Source organism: Pelodiscus sinensis, chromosome 6 (assembly GCF_049634645.1).
Source record: "Pelodiscus sinensis isolate JC-2024 chromosome 6, ASM4963464v1, whole genome shotgun sequence".
In the NCBI taxonomy this organism is placed as follows: domain Eukaryota; kingdom Metazoa; phylum Chordata; order Testudines; family Trionychidae; genus Pelodiscus; species Pelodiscus sinensis.
The window spans coordinates 111259864-111280058 of NC_134716.1; the positions used below are offsets into that span (position 1 = coordinate 111259864).

Below are 20195 nucleotides of genomic sequence, written 5' to 3' on the forward strand. Positions count from 1 at the left end.
ACCCAAAGAATGTCACACTTATAACCAAAATGAGAAAAAAAAGGAGCAACTTTTTAAAAGTTTGGCAGCGAGTCACCATGTATTAGTTAATGCTACCTGCTGTGTTGTCTTGCTGTTCAAGGGTATCTGGCACACTCCAAATACACAGTCTCCCTGAAGAGTCTCCCTGGATTAGAAGTTTATGGAAACACTCCCTGCGTCCATAGAAGAATCGAGTAACAGGGGGACAGATTAGCAGCTGTAAAATAATGGCCATAGAACAATTTCAGATGCATATAGACGATTCCTAATTTTGAAAGTAACTTCCTTCACATAACCTACTCTATTCCTGCTATTCCTTTTAAAGACAAACAAGAATAATAGAATACTAAGACTGGAAGGGACCTCGAGAGGTCGAGTCCAGTCCCCAATGGAAAACAAAGTAACGCATAACAAAACAAACCATTACTCGTTACTGAGACTGTTATAAGCATAAAATATGAGGGGCAAAATTTTAAAATAGACATTTTCATTGCAACAGAGGACTGAAAGGTGGAATTTAAAATGGTTGAAGTTAACAGCTATAAAAGCTAAAACACAGATTATAGAATAAATTAAATAATGTCAAATAATAAAATATTCAGGAAAGATTAAAATCTCTTCTGTTAGGAGAAAATTATGGTTAAATTTTTTAAAATGTATTCCTTTAAAAAAAAAAATCTATCTTGTGACCAAGTTATTCTCTTCAATCATACATATTTATGAATATTATTTATAATGTCAAAAAGATAATCAATGTCAAGTTACACATTTTAATGTCTGGTCTTTCAAAAGTACTCAACTACCACTTTAGCACCTTAGTGACAGCTGCCATGTGCTGAGCACTTCTGAAAAATCTCTCTTTTGAAGTACAGTTGCCTGATGTTCAAAATCTATGATAAATTCCATTACAGAAGAGAGAGATGAAAGAGCCATTACATTATCTTGGTCCATATCTATTTCAGTGCAATATTGTTCCAATAACATCTAGCATTTTGCCTAGTATTATTTTAAATAAGAAAAAAGAGTTCTATTACCACCTTTATGTCTTATAAATATCACTCAATTCGTTTTACCCAAGTTTACCTTTTCTTAATTTCAATTTAATTCTGTTAAGTTTCCCTTGAACTGTATTATATATTTCCACATACCCCTTAAATATTTGTCAGTATGTCTCACTTTAGCAGTTATTTAGCTAAACTAAAGAGTATATGTGTCACACATCAAGTCTTTTCTCAAAGTCTATGTTAATTCCTTCAGCTCTTCAATCATTTGGGTTATTTTCTTCATTCCTTGCAGTTTGTCTACATTTTCCTGGTAATGAGTAGTACATAATGCAGTATTGCAAGTTTACTCTCAGTAGCAGCAGATAGGGTGGGAGGGATCATAGCACATCCGTGCAAAACTTTTGACATATGGAGCCCAAAACTTTCATTGACTTTTTTCCACCTCACTGCATTACATTTATACTTAGGCTTTAGCATTCAAAAGGAAACATTTTCCAGAAGACTGTTTAATTTTAAATGTTACAGAACTAAGCTAATACAAAAGGGACAAACACCACAAAATGTTTAAAAATTAACAAAAAAAATAAATACAAAGGGCATGTGGTTCTATGCTTTAGTAGCATGTACCTATAGTAATCAGAGACTGCTTAGATATCTTATTGTGTGTGTATTTATATATTTAAAAAAAGAAAACCCCCTTATTATTATTATTATTATTAAAAAATTGAAATATCAGTGTTGCCGTCTCTGCTGTTTTGCCACTGAATGGTGGCATGGGGGCGGGGGGATTCATGGGAGAGAGAGGGAAGAATCCCAAAAGGGTGAGCAGAAAACACAGGAGCTGAGGCATCCACGAGCTTGGAGGGGACAGTGGAACAGAACAAAAGGTCTTCCAAGTCATGTAACAGGGAATGAGGGAAAGGAAAATGTCTGAAGAGGAGCAGGAGATGGAAAAAGGGGAGGGGGAAATTTGAAAAAAGGATTGGGGTGAGGATGGTTATAGAGGGAAACAAATGGCATTCCAAGTTAATGGAGAGAGACAAGAAGGCTCATAAATGAATTTACCCTTTCTTTAAAAAACCCTTAGATTCATGTAAGTGTAATACTTAACACTGCCTTGAAAATTGACACTCCTTTTTCATTAGTAGTTGGGCAAGACTGTGAAACCTGTCTCCCTGCCAGTTAGCATTTTAACTCCTCACAGGGCATGTCCTCTCCCCAAATGGGTAATTCAGGCTAAGAATCAATATGAGATGCGTGAACTAGAAAATTATTATTGGAGGATACCACCTAACTATTTGCTGGAAAGAAAGGAAAAATTATATATAAATTATGTGGCAGATATACACTGGTGTGAGGATGCCAGGAAAACTTAAAACAAATTATCTGACCTGTTCAGTGCTAATTACAATATTCATCTTAATAAAAAAACAAACAAACAAAAAAAAACCCCCACAAACTCTTAAAATACTAAAGGAGTAAGAAACTAAACCAAATGCAGTACATATGTAACTAATATTTAAAAAGTCATTCTCTGAAAAAGTTGACTTTAAGGAGAAGAAATAAACAATTTGTAATGTGCACAAACATAAGGAATCAGCAACATAATCAGCAACGTAAGGAATGTGTCTTACCTGTTTATCTGCTCGGTCCAATACGCTGAATAATAAAGGAGGAATTAAATTTTCAACAGCTTTTCCTACATCACTGCGAAACGTATCACTAGCTGGTAGACAACTGAGTTTAAAACAAAACAACAAAAGAAACCAATTTAGAACCCTTACATTTTTCAGAATCTGTTACTGAATCACTGTTTATACACTACAATTTGCTAACAAAAATACTTGAATACACTGATTCTTCTAACTACATTATATTTATTCATGTTGTCAGTTTTAATATATAACTATATAGATGCTAATCCAGTCATCTAGGTTTATTTCACATAAACTAAAAATTACAATATGACAGTGGGCTATTCATAAATGTATCCAGATCTCCTCCCACCTCAAATGCCTTAGAAAAGGACAATGAGCTTTGCAGTGGACTGAAAGGTTCAGTCTTGCCTCTGATGGCCCAAAGAAGGGGAGGAGTGAGTGCCAAAACCAAGGACTCCAAACAGAAGGCATGTATGTCTACACTAGGAATTATTTAGAAATAACTTATTTTGAAATAACTCCCAAAATAATAATTTTGAAATAGTGTGTCCACACTACAAGGAAGCTTCAAAATTATTACAAGGCAGGCTCTCTTAATGTGGACATGGTACCTCAACTTAGAGCCCCAGGAAACGCTGGGGAGTAATTACTATGAATGACTCAGGGGAGCAGTTATTTTGCAATAGCAGCAGTGGAGCATCCACCCTGCAGTTATTTCAAAATTACAATTTTAAAATAAGCATTTTTCCTTGTGGAAAGCAGGAGTTATTATTTTGAAATAACCAGCTTGTTATTTTGAAATAATGGGCTTGGCAGAGCAGACGTTCTGCTTGTTATTTCAAAATAAGGGTGTAGACCACCAGCAACTTCCTCCTTATATTGAGGGAACTCTAGCACTAGCTCAGGTCCTTCTGCTCATCCCTACTGTGGCAGTATACAATGTGGAGAGAGATGCTCTGTCAGATAACCTTATCACAAACCAATAAGACATGCTGCACACACAAAAGACGGTACATAATTGAGAACAATTAAAAAATTAAATTAAAATTTACAGTGGCTATAGATACTATATTTAAAGACCATGATAGAAATGTAGCCGTGTTAGTCCTGTATTTTGTTTCACCTACACCAGACTATGTAGCACTAAGTATTAGTTACCCGTGTTTCAGATTGTAATTATACACGACTCGTAAATTATAACATATTCTCAGCTTGAGCTAGAAAATGACTGTCTTTAAATATTAAACAAAATACAGGACTATGTAGCACTTTAAAGACTAACAAGATGGTTTATTAGATGATGAGCTTTCGTGGGTCAGACCCACTTTTTGATCTGAGGAAGTGGGTCTGGCCCACGAAAGCTCATCATCTAATAAACCATCTTGTTAGTCTTTGAAGTGCTACATAGTCCTGTATTTTGTTTCATATTTAAAGACAGTCATTTTCTAGCTCAAGTTGAGAATATGTTATAATTTACGAGTCGTGTATAATTACAATCTGAAACATGGGTAAACTAATACTTATTTACCACAGCATTTCATCATAAAAACAAACTATATTGGATAGCCTAAAACCAAAGGTCTTTCTTTCATGACAATCATTAGCAAGAAAGATTAGAATAAGAATGAATGGAGATTGCCTATCTCCTAGAACTGGAAGGGAACTTGAAAGGTCATTGAGTCTAGTCCCCTGCCTTCACAGCAGGACCAAGTACCATCCCTGATGAATTTTTGCCCCAAATGGCCTCCATAAGGACTGAACTCACAACCCTGGGTTTAGCAGGCCAATGCTCAAACCACTGAGCTATCCCTCCCCCCAAAAAAGTACTTTCTAAAATCAGCAGATAATTGATTCCCAGGAGCAGGGGACACTCTCATTTATTGTACCAATTAGCTGGCCCACAGACCAGCATCACATTACCAACAAATATTAGTTTGAACTAGAATACTGTTAGAAGACTTATGTGCAGGACAGAACTCGTTCCAAAATTCTACCCGCTAATGTATGAGGTACAGAAATTAGGTCTAATTGTGGCTTTGTAAAGGTTAAATAGGATCTCATCACATAATCACAGAACTATAAAATAATTTTGCCCTGGCTACAAAATTGGCAAGAACCAAGCATATTTCATGAGCAACTGGAGTAAAAAAAAGAGTGTAGCCTGTAAAGATGATGCTTGCATGTATCAAGTACAAACATGCTGAAATGTAAGTAGAAAACACGTTTTTGGGCTAAAATTTGACCTTGGAGATAAGAAGGTCAAAATATGAGTCAAGTAGACAGTTGAAGGTCAAGTTAGGAAATGATGTCAGGTCATGAGGTAAGCATATTTTGTTTTTAAGAAATGATGTAGACAAAACATGTATGTTTGAAAGACTGTAATCTCTACTGACAATTACTGGAACAATATTTATGCAGATGTTAATTAAGATATTTCATGCTAAACAGCCTATGAAAAGTAGAAAATATTAATTATGGTAGTGGAAGTATAGCTATGGTAAAAAATATACTTAATTAATTAAGGGGTATCACGTTAATTTTAAGTTTGAACACTCATTGACCATCAAGGTACCATTAGAAAAAAGATTACCAACTCGTTCTTCTCAACCAGGGACTGATCATCTCTGGATGCACCATTTCACCTAGGAAAGTGGTATAAGTGCAGTGTATCGTTACACTGCAATACCAGTTTGCTTGAGCTAATTATTTTATTTTAAATAAAGTCTTTAATTCTATCACTAATTGTGTAATTCACAGTCCTCCAGTAAATTAAATTATCTGTAATAGCCCTGGAGGTTCCAACCTTAAAGAATTCAGTTTAGTTCTGTTCCTTACCAACCATTAATTGGAAACAACACATCATTCCAGTTGATCAGCGGTATACAATTTATAAATTCACAGGTAAGGTGGTTCTAATAATAATGAGGTCAGCAGAAACCAGTCACCAGGAAATGAAGACAAGGATCTGATTAACATTAAATAAAGTATTTTTGGTAGAAACATACTTTAAAACTACCAAGTCTAATCTTTTACCTTTGTGTGAAATATTGTATTTACCTTACTGTAACAATATCTTGTTGATCCTAATTAACATAGCACAAATAATATTTCTTCTCTTAATATGTTCCTGCTTCAGCAAAACATTTTAAATACATGTCTGAACTTGTTCATGGCACACCATCCAGGGAAAAGCAGACCCCATAACACCACATTTTCTCTAATGTCAGCAATAACCAATTACAAATGATCACACAGTAAGGATGAGAAGTGATACTGCATATGTGCCCCATTATTTAAAACTCTGAATACCTGGCTGGGAGTTTGTAAATAAAACTTTGTCCATCTTCTGTCCATATGATCACTTTATCAGCTGACACAAAGGCACCACCAGTCCACGTTTGTCCATTCTCACTGGGAACTGAACATAACAAGGAATAATCTCCAGCATCAAAAACCTAGAAGGAAGCAAAATTATACAAAAACAAAAAACAAGTCTATTTGTTTGTCATCACATGGTCATTTTAAATGTTCAAGCAGCTGATAATACAATACACATTTCATTTTTAAGGAACATTAAATTCTATTAGCCTATGGTGACATTTACATAAGAAAATACTTAATATATACTCAGTTTCATAAAACAACCGAGAAAATAAATTTGTTACAGAAACTACAATGTCTGTGTCATGTTTCCAATACTTTTATACATAATGATAAATATGGGATGGCACAGCATGCTATTTACTTAGATTTTGCAGAACTATATCAACTATTTAACCTTCAAAAAGTGGTTTTCATCTATTTTTAACTAATGTTCAAAGCATGAACATAATATACTCCAAGTGCTGTGAGCCAACTTACTTGACATTGACTAAATACTCCATGAACTCAGAGTTCTAATTGATTTATAAACACTTTCCCAAGCTTCTTTCCCTATATGTCTCAATGACAGTTTTATTAAATCAGCTTCTGTTGCCAAGTCAGGGCTTTTTTTACTTAACTGGTAATCCTTACCCTCCAGTATTTGGAGCATACTACCAAAAGTGATCGCTGGGTAAATGCACAGAAAGAAATGCTTTGGCAGTTTTGACAATAAATTGGTTTAGACTCCTCCTCAAATAGTGGCTCTGTATCCTAAAAAAGAAAGAAAGGAATTTACCTTTATTCAACACTAAAACAAGAACATAAGAACAGCCATAGTGGATCAGACCAAAGATTCATCTAGCCCAATATCCTATCTTCTGACACTTGGACAATGCCAGGTGCCCCAGAAGAGTGAACAGAACAGGCAATCATCAAACAATCCATTCCCTGTCACCCATTCATAGCTTCTGCCAAACAGAGGGTAGTGATACCATTCCTGCTCATCATGGCTAATGGCCACTGATGGACCTATCCTCCATTAACTGATTTCATTCTTTTTTTGAACCCTGATATAGTCTTGGTCACCACAACATCCTTCAGCAAAGAGTTCCACAAGTTGACTGTGAACTGTGTCAATACTTCCTTTTTGTTTTAAACCTGCTGCCTATTCATTTGGTGACCCCTAATTCTTGTGTTAATCCCTAAAATTGTTCTGCTTTGTTCCATGGTTCTCAAATTATGTTCTCTGTACCCCTGAGTGGGTCTAAGAAATATTTTGGGTTGTCTCACAGAATTTCTCAATAGCAAAACATTTATCAAGCAAGCACATTTTCTGTGATGTAGCTCAAGATACAATAATAAATTGTTTTGTATGGATGCGACATTTTACTCTGTTTGAATTTTCATCAAAGAAATATCTACCAGTATCAAGTTTGTAGACTGCCAAAACTAAAAGGGGTAGGAAGCAAATACAATAGCAGAACATGTAGAAATTAGACAAGTGAGAGAGGCAGGCAACAAGTGCAGACTCAGACATAATAAAATGAAAGTCCTGTGTGAGGGAAAGGGGGAAAAAAAAGTGTGGAGATAAAATGGATGGGATATACTCAAGCAACCACACTTATATCAAAGTAATTATTTTAAATTTGACCCCTTTCACATTAATGGGTATTAGAGCTACCAAAGTAAAAGGGTAAGCTCAGGATTGAGAGAAATGTTTGTAAGAGGTTGATCCATTTGATAAAATTTGAGAATCAGAGTTTAGTTAGTTACCAAGAAAATCTAGGTAAAATTTTCAAAAATGAAGCAATAAAGAAGGTGAGGGGAGAAAGAAGAAGAAAAAAGCAAGATAGCTAGAACACAACTACCTCAATTTCTAGGATTTTACCTCAGGCATTTGTGGGTTTCTACTCCTTAAAACACCAAAGCGGTTTGGTGATCTATTCCCATTGTTCCAAGCACAAAATTTGGTATATTTAGTTAAGCTTAACAGCAGGAGCGGATGACCATTTTGTGGAGCCCAGGGCAGCACAAATTCACGGGGCCTCCCTTTACCACAGCACATGCGCGGGGCTTCTTGAAGCGCGGGGCCCGGGGCGGCCGCCCCACTCGCCCTGCCCTATATCCGCCCCTGCTTAGCAGTGTGCTTAGGAGAGACCCTGAATAGAAAGAGCAGGAGAGATGCATGGGGAATATTGTTTGGCAGAAAAATAGGAAGCTTATAGAATGACTGTTTGTGCAATTCGTTGATTCTAGCCAATAACTTTAGTCAGCCTCCTCACTTTCACAAAAACTGGATCTAATTTAAGGAACAAGAGAGGAAGGACTGATCAACAGTTAGGGCTCTAGCCTGGGACTCAAAGAACCTCAGTTTCTGTGCGACCGTGAGCTGCTGACAGTCTCTCTGTGCTCTTGTTCCCCCATCTTTAAAATAATGATAATGTTTTGCTGCCTACAGGGCTGTTGTATAAAAAAACAAAGAATATCATGAAGTGTTCAGATAATGTGGGGAGGGGAGTCAGTCATAAGTGTCTAAACAAAGCAGAGAGTAAGAAAAGATAATATATTAATATTTGTACTCATAACGCATCGTTTTTTCTACAGAAGACAAATACGGAAATCTTAACAAAAATCTCCATACATGTAAATGTATCACTCGTACTAAAGTTTAGTAAAGACAACAATGGGTACATATTCACTGTGTTTTAAAACCTACAGCAATGCACCACCAATAGATTCAGGCTCATACCACAGCAGTAAAAACACCTGCAGTCATTTGGGCTTGAGTTTGGCCACAGTTAAGGATTGGACTTTAGAACCTGAGCCACAATATTTACACAAAGCTGTTTTAAGTGCCATAACATAAATCAAGGCTCCCTCTAAGCTATGCAGCCGCTTAATAAGCCCTAGGCAGGGATTCTGAGCTGCTGAGCACAGAGCTGCCATAGCTGGTAGAGCATGCCTCTCCTCCAGTCAGCAGCAGCTCCTCAGGCTTCTGCAGCAGAGCCTAATTAAGAAAAGATTTTTAGGGGGTGCAACCAATTGCTTTAGGTTAAGGGGGTCCTCAGGTTGCAGCCACTAAAGCCCCTTTGTTCTGGGTCAGCCCTTCCTGGGGGGAGGAAGCAGCTCTGCATACTGCCATTCCCTGACCTGACAGGAGTTGCACTGTTGTGAGCGCCGGAAAGTCTCCATGCTGCCCTTACCTGGAGACTCCACTCCTGCAGATCCCATTGGCTAGGAATCTCAGCTAATAGGAGCTGGGAGGGAGGTTCCTGCAGGTGAGCATGGAGAAGCCAGGCCACGCAGAGCCATCTGTTCCCCCATGTGAAAAATGGGAGCTGCCCCAGTAAACTTCCCACACCTCAACCCCGCTGCCCTAGCCCTGAGCTCCCTCCTGCATCCTAAATCCTACTCCCTCCCAGAATCTGCACCTGTTCAATTACCCTAGGTCCCTCTTAAACTCCATACCCCAACCATCAGCCCCTTCCTACACCCTCATTACCACCCACACCAACCCCCCCTCCACTCCAGTCTCCTGCCCTGAAACCAGTCCTGCACTTCAAAACCCTTGGCTGCAGCCTGGAACCCCCTTCTGTACCTCAAATGCCTCATCCCAAGCATCACCCCAGAAACTGCACTTCCAGCCAGAATCCTCATCCGCCCCCTACCCTGACCCCTCCCACACCCCAAACCCATTGGCCCCAACCTCTTCACAGATCATCCATGTGCAGAATGAATTTTGATTTCTGCACCAATATGAAGGTGATGTATTGCACATTATTCCCATGTTGGTGCACGTAACAAAATTAATTCCACATGTGGACATCAAAAATTAGAAGGAACACTGATACAAACCCGAATTTGTAGATGAGGGCTAGGAATCTTAATTCTGCGGGTTTTAAAACACAGTGTAGACATAGCCAATGTGCACGTAACAAGAAAGGGAAAAATCTGTTTAATAAAAAAATAAACAGATAACCATTTCCCAAGGAAAAGCCAAAGAAACTTTTCAGAGTTCTTATGAGAACAACAGACTACAAAGATCTTCAAGAGTTTATGGTGTAAGCCTAACAGATTTCTCTACAGGATAGATTAGTGCTACCTATTCATTACTGTCGCTGTTAAGTGAGTGAGCTGGCCTGCAGGTCTCTCAATTGAGCCTAAATGAATAGAATGGATATTGTTTTAAATTAAAGCTGCACTCTATCAAGGAGCTCAACATCTTAGTAAGAAAAAAATTGATGACAAAGTATTTTATGTTGTTTGATTACCTCTTTCCAAAACAGCTTAGGTCCTTGAAACTGGAAATAGGGATGTTAAATGAGATTTTACCGATAACTTGTTAAACATTAGATTTAACCAATTAGCCGAATAAGCAAGCTCCCAGGTGAAGACTGCTCAATCCCGGCTGGAGCAGCCAGCCCCCAGTCCCAACCTGCCATGCAAGGGGAGCAGCCAGCCCCGCCTACCCCACATGGGTAGCTGCCAGAGAGGGGCTGCTCCAAGGTGCCGGTTAACCATTACCTGGTAAGCATGACCCAGCAAGGTACCTAGTTGCATCCCTGAGTGGTAATTTTTAACAGTTTAACATTGTTTGTAAGGGAGACATTTTAAGTGAAGAAACTCTAGTTGTATCAAACATGCTGAATTATTCCAGAGCATTCTCTGGCTACTTCAGTAAATAAAACAGTAGGAAAACAGTTCTTTTTTTCCAATATCCACCACAGGACAGTGAAAGAAATGTAGCGGTATTCGTCTGGTGTAGCTGAAACAAAAAACAGGTCTACGTAGCACTTTAAAGACTAACAAGATGGTTTATTATGAAAGCTCATCACCTAATAAACCATCTTGTTAGTCTTTAAAGTGCTACATAGTCCTGTTTACCACAGGACAGACTAGGATCAAGGAACTACTCTCTTTTCCAAACCAATAGACACAATCCTTTTTTGTCATTTCCAAAATAAGTCTTAGAATTGTTGGCTCAAGTGAATAACTCAGCTGTTTAAAGTCATCTATATTTGATTTTGTAGATAGTCAAGATAATAGGTGTCTCCTTAATATTCCAGAACATGTGCAGCCTTCTAAATTAAAGCAACAAAATCTAAATTAGCTGAAAAGACTTACAATGTGGGCAAATTTTGCAGATGTTCAGCTTTGCTATATACAACATATAAATCTGCTGTGGGTAGCTATAATGTTAGTAGTCACCTAAAAGTGTTACACCTCTTAAAGAAAACGATTCTTTACTGCCTGGCACCAATTCAGACGCTGACAAGTATAGGAGGTCAGGAACTACAGACTATCATACTAAGGTTTTGTAGCTGTCTATGTAAAAGTGGAAATATATGAAAATTCTATCTGCAGCAATGCATGATACACCAAAATCTTCACTTACCGGAACTCACTCACTCACTTTCTCTCATCTTCTCAAAGGCTACATCTAAACTGCTGGTTTTGCAGGCAGTGAGTATGCAAATGAGGTGTGAATTAGAATATCACTGCCTCGTTTGCATAATTCATAAAAGGTTTTGGGTTTTTTTTTGTAGTGTGGACATTTTCTGTTTGCGCAAAAACCCCTTTTCCTGCCAGATCCTCATGCCCCAAAAAAGGAGGTTTACTGATCTGGCAGGAAAAGGGGTTTTTGCACAAAAAGAAAACGTCCACACTGCTTGTTTTTGCATAAAAACCTCTAGGCAAAAACAGATCAGCAGAAAATATACAAATGAGGTAGTGACTCATGCAAATGAATCCCTCATTAGCATATTTTGCCAAGAAACCTCATAGTGTAGGCGTAGCCAAAGGGTTTTTTTTAATTCCTTAAAAAGTACATCATGAAAGGTTCAGAATGGGGTGGGGTAGGGGAATTCACCACAGTGCCATCCTTGAGAGTCAAGGCAAAGTTCTGGAAGCCAAGAAATCTGGGTTGGTTTCCCAGATCTGTCACAGGTTTCCTGTGACTCCTTAGGTAGGGCACTTAAATCTCTCTGTACCTCAGTTACTCCGTATTCATAATAGGGATAAATAAAACTTCCTGGCTATCTCCCACCTTTGTCTGTCATGTCTATTTAGAATGCAAGCTCCTCAAGGTAGGGATTTTCTCTTATGTGCTATTGTGTAAGATTAGCAAGAGCTAATATAATAAAATAACCTGAAAGTTTTCCTTCTGATGGTGCTTTTCCATATCCCCATTGGAAATCCTATCTAGATATACGAGGAAAAAAGGAATAAGGGGGGGCTGGGGAAAAATTAAAATGAAAAGCATATGTGCCTCTAAATATGTAAAGCCCCATCTTGGGCCTGCAAGGTTCTAATGTCCCTGAAGTACAATTTTAAAATCACCAAATACCATAATATTCAATGGAAAGTAGGGAAAACAGGGGGTCAACTTATCACTAGATTCTCTCTGGACTAACTTTTAAGAGTCAGACCTCTGAGAATGTGGCATGATACATGGATAAAATCAAAATGGCATTTCTGAGGAGCTTGCAGCTGATCTAATGGAGAAATTACAGAAAAGAAGGAGGCCCTTTTTTTGGAAGGCAGTGGGGAGATCAGTCATGGTTCCTGGGAAGCTGGAGGATCACATAAAAGATGCTCACCAAAAGAAAGTTCAGCAATACTCAAAGGAAAAAATTACGGGACTCAACACAGAGACCATGCCAAGAGCTGCCCACAGTAAAACCTTCAAACCCTTGTTCATGCCCCATGCACTCTTTGATGGTCAAAGAAGGATTCATGTTCAGTAACTTCTCTGCTTACCAGGATGCGACTAACTTCCGAAGTTACAATCCACACTTTCAGAATACCAGTCACTGAAACTGCTACAACAGTATCCTCTGGTGGGTAAGAGAGGTAGAAAAGAAGTAACAATACAATGAAGGAGAATATGTACAAGAGATTACCAACATATCAAAAATATGCAAAAAGTGTTTAATAAACTCATGCAGTACTTGTTCCAAATTCAAGTGGCTAAATTAAAACTGGCAAGCCATACACAAAGAACAATGTATTAAGGAGTGAGGAATTCTTTGCATATGTACATAAAGCTCAAGTTGGAGAGAAAAAGCAATGATGTAGTGGCACCCTCCCAAGTTCTGCAAATAAGCAAAACTCTGCCTACTTTACTTTGACACAATTTAATGTGGTGCATTATTTTGACTTTTAATCACAGGAGCTCTTTAAGGTTGAGTCTCCCTCTGGGGGGACTGGAAAGACCTATGCACAAGGCCACGATACAGAGTAGCAATGATTTACTGTGTATGTACAGAAATAAACTGAAATACACTACCATCCCTAGAAGAAACTGCTCTGAATTACACCTAAGGCCAGTATACAAAGACAGTGTCCAAACAGCAATTTGTGGGATTTAAAAAAAAAAAAAAAAAAAAAAAACACCCACACACCTGTAATCTCAAAGTCTATCAAGCCTGTAACCTTTGCACCAAACCAAATTATCTTACCCCCTCAGAAAAGACAAAAGTATCCACTTGTATTTTTAAAAGGTTAGGACAATGATTTTTGGCAAATATAGCCTTCATCTTTCAAATGGAAGAAAGACTTAAAACCATGTGTGATTTCAACATGAAGCAACAGCAAGCCAGTTTAGGCTTTCCCAAGATATTAGAAGAAAAAGTAGCTGTTTTTCTTGCTTTAAAAAAATAAAAGTACAATAAACCCAACAATTTCTCATTACCTTGTGTTCTATGGGATCGAATAATACTCAAGGAACTGATCCAGTCAGGAGAAATCTTTGACACTAAGGAATAAAGAACCTCAAGACTGGTAGCATCCACAACGAGAATTTCTGGGTAATGGCCATGACAGAGTAGTCTGCCTTCACGCTGAGTCCCAACTGTGAACTGGTAGAACTGTTGTAAAAAGAACACAATCCCATAAGAAATCAGTAAATATTTTTAAGTCACAATCTAACTATTGGTTTTTTATCTCTATGTTGTTATTTGTATATATTACAATTATTATTCCTCTTTTTATAAATAGTTGTGATAATTTGATTAACTAGCAGAGGCCAGACAGGCATTTACAATTTGTTTTTAAAATCCATCACCCCTTCTGCCCCAACACACATTACATGACCAAATATTTTTAAAAATTTAGTGCTGGCTGACCAAGTATTTGGCTTCAATTATTTTTTGCATTGCAGCTGGTCTCTATGGGCAACAGTGCTACTTGCTTGACGATAAAAAATAATAATTGTAAATTAATTCTTAACAATTTCTCAAAAGCTGAAATGCAACACATTCCCAGTTCTTGAGTCTGTGACAATGTAGCAATGTATTTTATAAACTGGTATAATTCAACTTGTAAAGATAACAGCCTAGGAGTAGCAAAAAAAAGTGAAGGAGCTGAATAAAGCCATGACTGTACAAAATATAGTTTGAGAGAGCCTGTACCTTATAGCATTTACATGAATAAAATACCAACCTGTATTCCAGTATGTGTGCAGGCGAGCTTTGTAAATTCTATACATCTCCCATCATTCACATCCCACAGACACATCTCCCTAAAAAATACATACAGTAAGTAACTCTGATCATGCCCATACATTTCATTTTTCAATGGCTTTGCAAGTTAGAGAATTATTTTGCTTTCAAGAAAGCTATATTGGGTCACCTAGTCCAGTGGCTCTCAACTTTTCCAGACTACTGTAGCCCTTTCAGCAGTCTGATTTGTCTTGAACATCCCCAGGTTTCACCTCACTTAAGACTATTTGCTTATAACATCAGATATTAAAAACACAAGTGTCACAGCACACCATAAGCGCCAACTTCAAGGGTATTCCACAGCTGGAGCACTCACTGAAAAAAAAATTAGTGGGTGCTTAAAAAAAATTAGTGGGTGCTTAACACCCAGAGACAGCCAGCTCCCCACCTTACCTACTGTGCCTTCTGTGTGTCTGCCAGTGGCACCATCAATCAATTCCTTCCTCTCCCTCACAGAGCCTCACACCCTCTCCTATCAGCTGTTCTTGGCATGCAGCAAGCACTGGGAGAGAGGGGGGAGAAGCAGGGATGGTGCATACTCAGAGGAAGCAGTGGAACTGGGCAGAAAGAAGCAGGGCCTGAGGAAGGGGATGGGAAATCATGGCCCAGGGCAGAGCGGCAGCTGAGCACCACAGAGGAAGCCAGCACCTGTGCAGCACACTATTACTAAAAAATGGCTTGCTTTCTCATTTTTAACCATATAATTATAAAAATAAATCAACTGAAAAATTGTTTATTTACAGTTCAGTGTATAGTAGATAGACCAATATAAACAAGTGACTGTATGAAATTTGAGTGACTTCACTAGTGATTTTCTGGTTGAAAGCTACTGATCTAATACATTCTGTATGTCAGGTAGCAATCAGCTTTCCTTAAACTTCCCTTCCTTTTTCGGAGTCATCTCTCTCTTATTTTAAATCTACAGCCTTTCACACAAGGTTTGCTTCTCTGGCATTACTGTATTAGTTATGATAGAAAGAAGTGAGGAGCTAAGACTTGTCACAAATAATAAAAGTTCAGTAGAATACTTGTGTAGAGCTCATTTTGATTTTTTCCCTTTTGTGTGTTTCAACTAATAGATTTATAATATTTGGTCTGAGCTTTATAATATGTCTGCCACTGTATTAAGAAAACTGTTTTCTCTGTATGTAAACACCAGACCCTGTTTAAAACTCTATTGAGATTGGACAGTGACTGAGTTATGTCAACAGCGTTAGCCCATATATTTGATCTAAATTACAATTAACTATATTAGCATCCAACAACTATACCAGAAAAACATCCCCCTCAGAAATGGGCAGCTGGACAGCTTGTAAGCAGTAAGTTGGGCACTTCTTGTTTGCTTGGGTAATGAAAATGTCCTAGGATGGGAAATCTGAATGCCAGAAAATGTCTTTCACCACTAAAGAATGGAGCTCTCACTCATGTTCCTTGGGAAGATGCCTGTTCAGGCTGTCTGCTAAGGTGTTCGTTACTCCTACCAAGTGCACTGCCAAGGGTAGTTCCAAACCTTGACTGCTCCCATGAAGAGCAGGGAAGATCTTTCTCCTCTGTTTGTATGCGGTCTGACATAAATTGGACATGTTCAAATGGACAAAAGATAAAAGCCTTTTGCAAGCTTTGTGCACTGCCTTAAGGGAGAGAAGACTGATATGCATTTTGCACTGCAGTGGAGGCCAGAAGGCTTAAGCTACATGGTTACCTACCTGAGCATGCTCCCTAGCCCTGTAGATAATAAGTATCTTTGTAGGTGGTGGGACAACAGAGAAAACCCCTATGCCCACAACCTCTTTGGTTTCCCACCAGCTGTGGGATGAGAAGACACTTAGCTTCATGCAGATTTTTTTTTTTTTTTGCTTCCTCATACACAGCCTACAACAGAAGAGGAGCCCTGCAAAGGTTGTTACATAGGTATAGGCAGCCATAGGGCTTAAAAGGACCAAACAGTCACGGACTATCATCTGGGAACTGAGTCAGATCAATTCCCTTATTATGTTGAGTCTGCCTAGTATGTAAGTATAACTTGAAAAAAATTGAGTTTAGATTTGCTCCAATAAATTCTGTAAATTGTGTGGGTAAAGTGGACTTATTTGGATTTACCTGAAGTCCCAAAGGATGTTACAAATTTGATAAGAAGACTACCATCCATCTCGCCTGTCAAGATTGTCCTGTGAGCATCTAGGCTGCCTTGGTGATGCAGATATGTCACTATCACGAAGAGCAGCCTCATAAAAACTCTGCATCTTTGAGGGGCTGACAGAGAATTCTGTATTGAAAATGATCTCAGCCCACTGTAAAGTGCAGCAATCTCCTGTGTGTTGGATAAATGTCTGTATAAAAACAAGCATCCTTCAAATCAATGGCAACAAACCAATTACCTTTATTTAAGGATGGGATTACTGAGGCTAAAGATGGCAATCCTGAATGGCCTATAAAGTCACTCAGCTATCTCCACACCCTTTTGTTTGTATGGACAAGAAAAAAAAACTAGTAAAAATCCTCACTCCTGTATTAAGGAGGCCACAACTCTATCATTGCCAGTTAAATCAAGGCTTCTACCTTCTGTTTGAGACACCTCTCATGAGAGGGTTTAGGGAATCATGAAAAAGTAAAGCTAGACAAGACCTTGAGAAATCATCAAGTCCGGCTCCCTGTGCTGAGGCAACACCAAGTAAACCAAATAAACCTAGATAATCTCTGAGGTGTACAGCTAGTTCGGATTAGGAAGCCTAATCTGAACTAGCTAGCTCGTGCCGCGTGTAGCCGCGCGGCACGCAGTCCGAACTAGCCGGCATTTAAAAATGGAGCCGGCCGGCTTTAGGCAAATGAAGCCCGGGAAATTCAAATCCTGGCCTTCATTTGCAACTCCGTATGACTACATTACCCCCCCCTAGTTCGAACTAGGGGGGTAGTGTAGACATACCCTGACAGGTGTCAGGGCTGTTCATCACTCTGACACTCCAAGTGCAGATGATGGGGTCCCACCTAGAGCTCAAAAAGAAAAACACAACACAACAACAACACCACTTTTGCCTCTATAGATATGGGTTACAAAAAAATTTCCCCCCAGAATTACAATAGACAGATTTCAGGGGGATTGCTGCTATCAAGTGATTTTTATCCCTGAAAACCAGAAGTGAACACTTGAACCCACCCCACAGGGGTACCTCAAGCTCTTCTGCCCTAAAAAAAAAAGAAAAAAAGCTGCAGTCTCTAGTATATGACACCTCAGTCTGAGGCACACAGACAGACCTCCTGTACCTTCCAGGACACAAGAATTAAATCATCCCCTTAAAAAAGTGATTTTTATTACAAAACAAAAGTAACTGATAAAGCATACTTGGTTGTTAGATGTTACAGAGCGACTAAGGAAAACAAACTAAAACACAGAGAAAGTCTCTGGGCTAGACAATGCTAGATGGCAAACAGGGAGGGGAGGCATAGATTCACACAGAGCAGTTCAAACCAAACTACAAAATAAAGAAAAAAATACCCTGAGTGTGACTAGATTCACTTTTTCCCTTTACTTAGGTCCAATCTTCTCTTTATTCCGTCTACTTCCATGCCTCAAATTCCTTGGAGGCATGGTAGTCCTGCCTGGGTTTAAATCATTCTGCATTTCTCAACTCCTGGTTTAACTTTTCCCACACAAAGAAAGCAGGAAAGGAATCTGTATCTAATTCAAATTTCAGCCCTCTGTCTCAATTGGTTCTCTCAGCCCCCGGCCAACACCTTTGTTAGCTACCTGAGTTTAACCCCCTAGACACCGGGTGGTCGTCAGCACTCCTCCTGTCCATTACACAGAGCTTGTCCAATCTCTTTCCAAAAACCCTGACTCGTGGATTTTTTAAATAAACTTGGTAACCTATTCCAGTATTTAAATTAATTATCCTTGCTGTAGAGTAAGCCCATTAATTTTTGCCTTAACTTAGTGGACATGGACAATTGATCACAGTCCTTTTTATTATATCCCTTAATATATCTGAAGACTTTTCCTATGCCCTCCTCCCCCCCTCCACACACACAGCTCCAGCCCCTCCTTCCAGAGTATTCTTTTCTCAAGACTAAACATGCTAATTTTAACCTTTCCTCATAAGTCAGGTTTTATCATTTTTGTTTTAAGGTTCTCCTCTAGTCACTCTCCAATTTATCCTACTATGCTCAACAGAGTTGGACAGTTTACCTTCCTTGTCTTTCAGACAAAACTCCTGTTAATGCACCTCCAGAATAATATTAGCCTTCTTCTCAACTACATCACATTGTTGACTCATTCAATGTATGACCCATTATATCCTCTGTTGAATTGATGGTGTATGTTCTTTTAACACTTGCTTTTGAGATTTACAGTATTGTTGACAGTTTTATTATTTAGATATATTGTATATGGAAATATTAAGTTTATTTTGTTTTCAAAGGAATTTCTACCTGAATGTCAATCGTTTGAGTGGAGAGCTGTATCCAGGTCCTCTCAAGGATCAATATAACTAGTCTGTTCTGGGGAGTCTTCTGAGGGTCAACAGACAAATTCCCTGATAAAAACCAGCAATTTCTCTAGGGCAGACCACCTCCTCTTGTTACTCATTGAAATGGGCCAAATGCCCTCTGTAGCTTCTCACCGCTCTGTCCTGCTCGGCCAGCTCCCTAGTCTCCCGCAGCCAAGGCACAGAGCTGAGAATCACACCACGTTCCCTCTCTTCCCCTTTTTCCCCTCCCCCACTTCCGAGAAGCAATGCAGACACTGAACCTCTTCAGATCCAAGGAAAATGCAGTTTTGGGCCCAGCTTCCTGGGATACCACTCCTCAAATGGGATCAATCCCCCCAATGAATTATGTAGGTAAGCCCCCTTTAAAGGAGGAATCTTACTGATTATTCCCCCAGGTAATGTACACACTGATTACTCCCCCAGGTAATCATTATTTATACAAGACTTGATAGAAAATAACAGTAATTTTCTTCAGTGCAAGCAGTAGGATTTAAGTGATAATAAGTGAAAACAGGCAATGCAAAGTAGATTACAAACTCAAAATAACAGAAAATGCTTAGCTACTTTTATACTAAAACTCCAATACAAACTTACTACAAACTCACTCTAAAACTGTTTCTTCCCTGGCCAAGCCTTTCAAAAACAAGGCTGTTCCTCATCCTGGGGTCTTTGGTTCCTTCCCTTGGGAGTGCCAGCCAAAGACAAGAGACTCCTATTGTCTTTAAAGATTCCTTTATTGCATGGGGAGTCACCTAGCCTGTCCCTACCAATCACTGCTAAGACTTAACAAAAGGCTATTTGCATATGTTTTCCCAGACACTGAAGCCTCCCTTGATGACTTCCATTCACCCATTTAAAACCCATAAAGTCTTTCCTACTCTATATGTCTAATTTTACACACAAGAATGATACATACACCAAAATAAAATAAAACAGATCCAGCAACTTAAGACATGAAGATTGAAAGTTTATATGAAGTAATTTGCTCAAAGTACCTTTGAGTTATGTAAATTTATATCATAAGTCCATTTTATAAAGTATGGGAGGGTGAACCATCACACCCACGATATAGTAATTTCCTCTAAATCACATTTCCCTAGTTTGCCTATGAGAACATCATGTAGGAATATGGCAAAAGCCTTCCTAAAAGCAAGTTATGTCACT

The 20195-nt window shown here is 38.7% G+C and overlaps 1 protein-coding gene across 5 annotated transcripts in view; it reads right to left on the reverse strand.

Moving 5' to 3' along the window:
- WDR7 (WD repeat domain 7) overlaps window positions 1–20195 on the reverse strand; it is a 352131-nt gene that overhangs the window by 300751 nt on the left and 31185 nt on the right. For all 5 annotated transcript variants that reach the window (XM_006116571.3, XM_075932629.1, XM_014570212.3 and 2 more), the window contains 7 exons: window positions 14489–14567; window positions 13740–13914; window positions 12806–12882; window positions 6698–6817; window positions 5993–6138; window positions 2660–2762; window positions 97–238 (listed from right to left, as the gene is read on the reverse strand). In XM_006116571.3, coding sequence (XP_006116633.2) covers window positions 97–238; window positions 2660–2762; window positions 5993–6138; window positions 6698–6817; window positions 12806–12882; window positions 13740–13914; window positions 14489–14567 — 842 coding nt within the window. The remainder of the gene's footprint in view (window positions 1–96; window positions 239–2659; window positions 2763–5992; window positions 6139–6697; window positions 6818–12805; window positions 12883–13739; window positions 13915–14488; window positions 14568–20195) is intronic.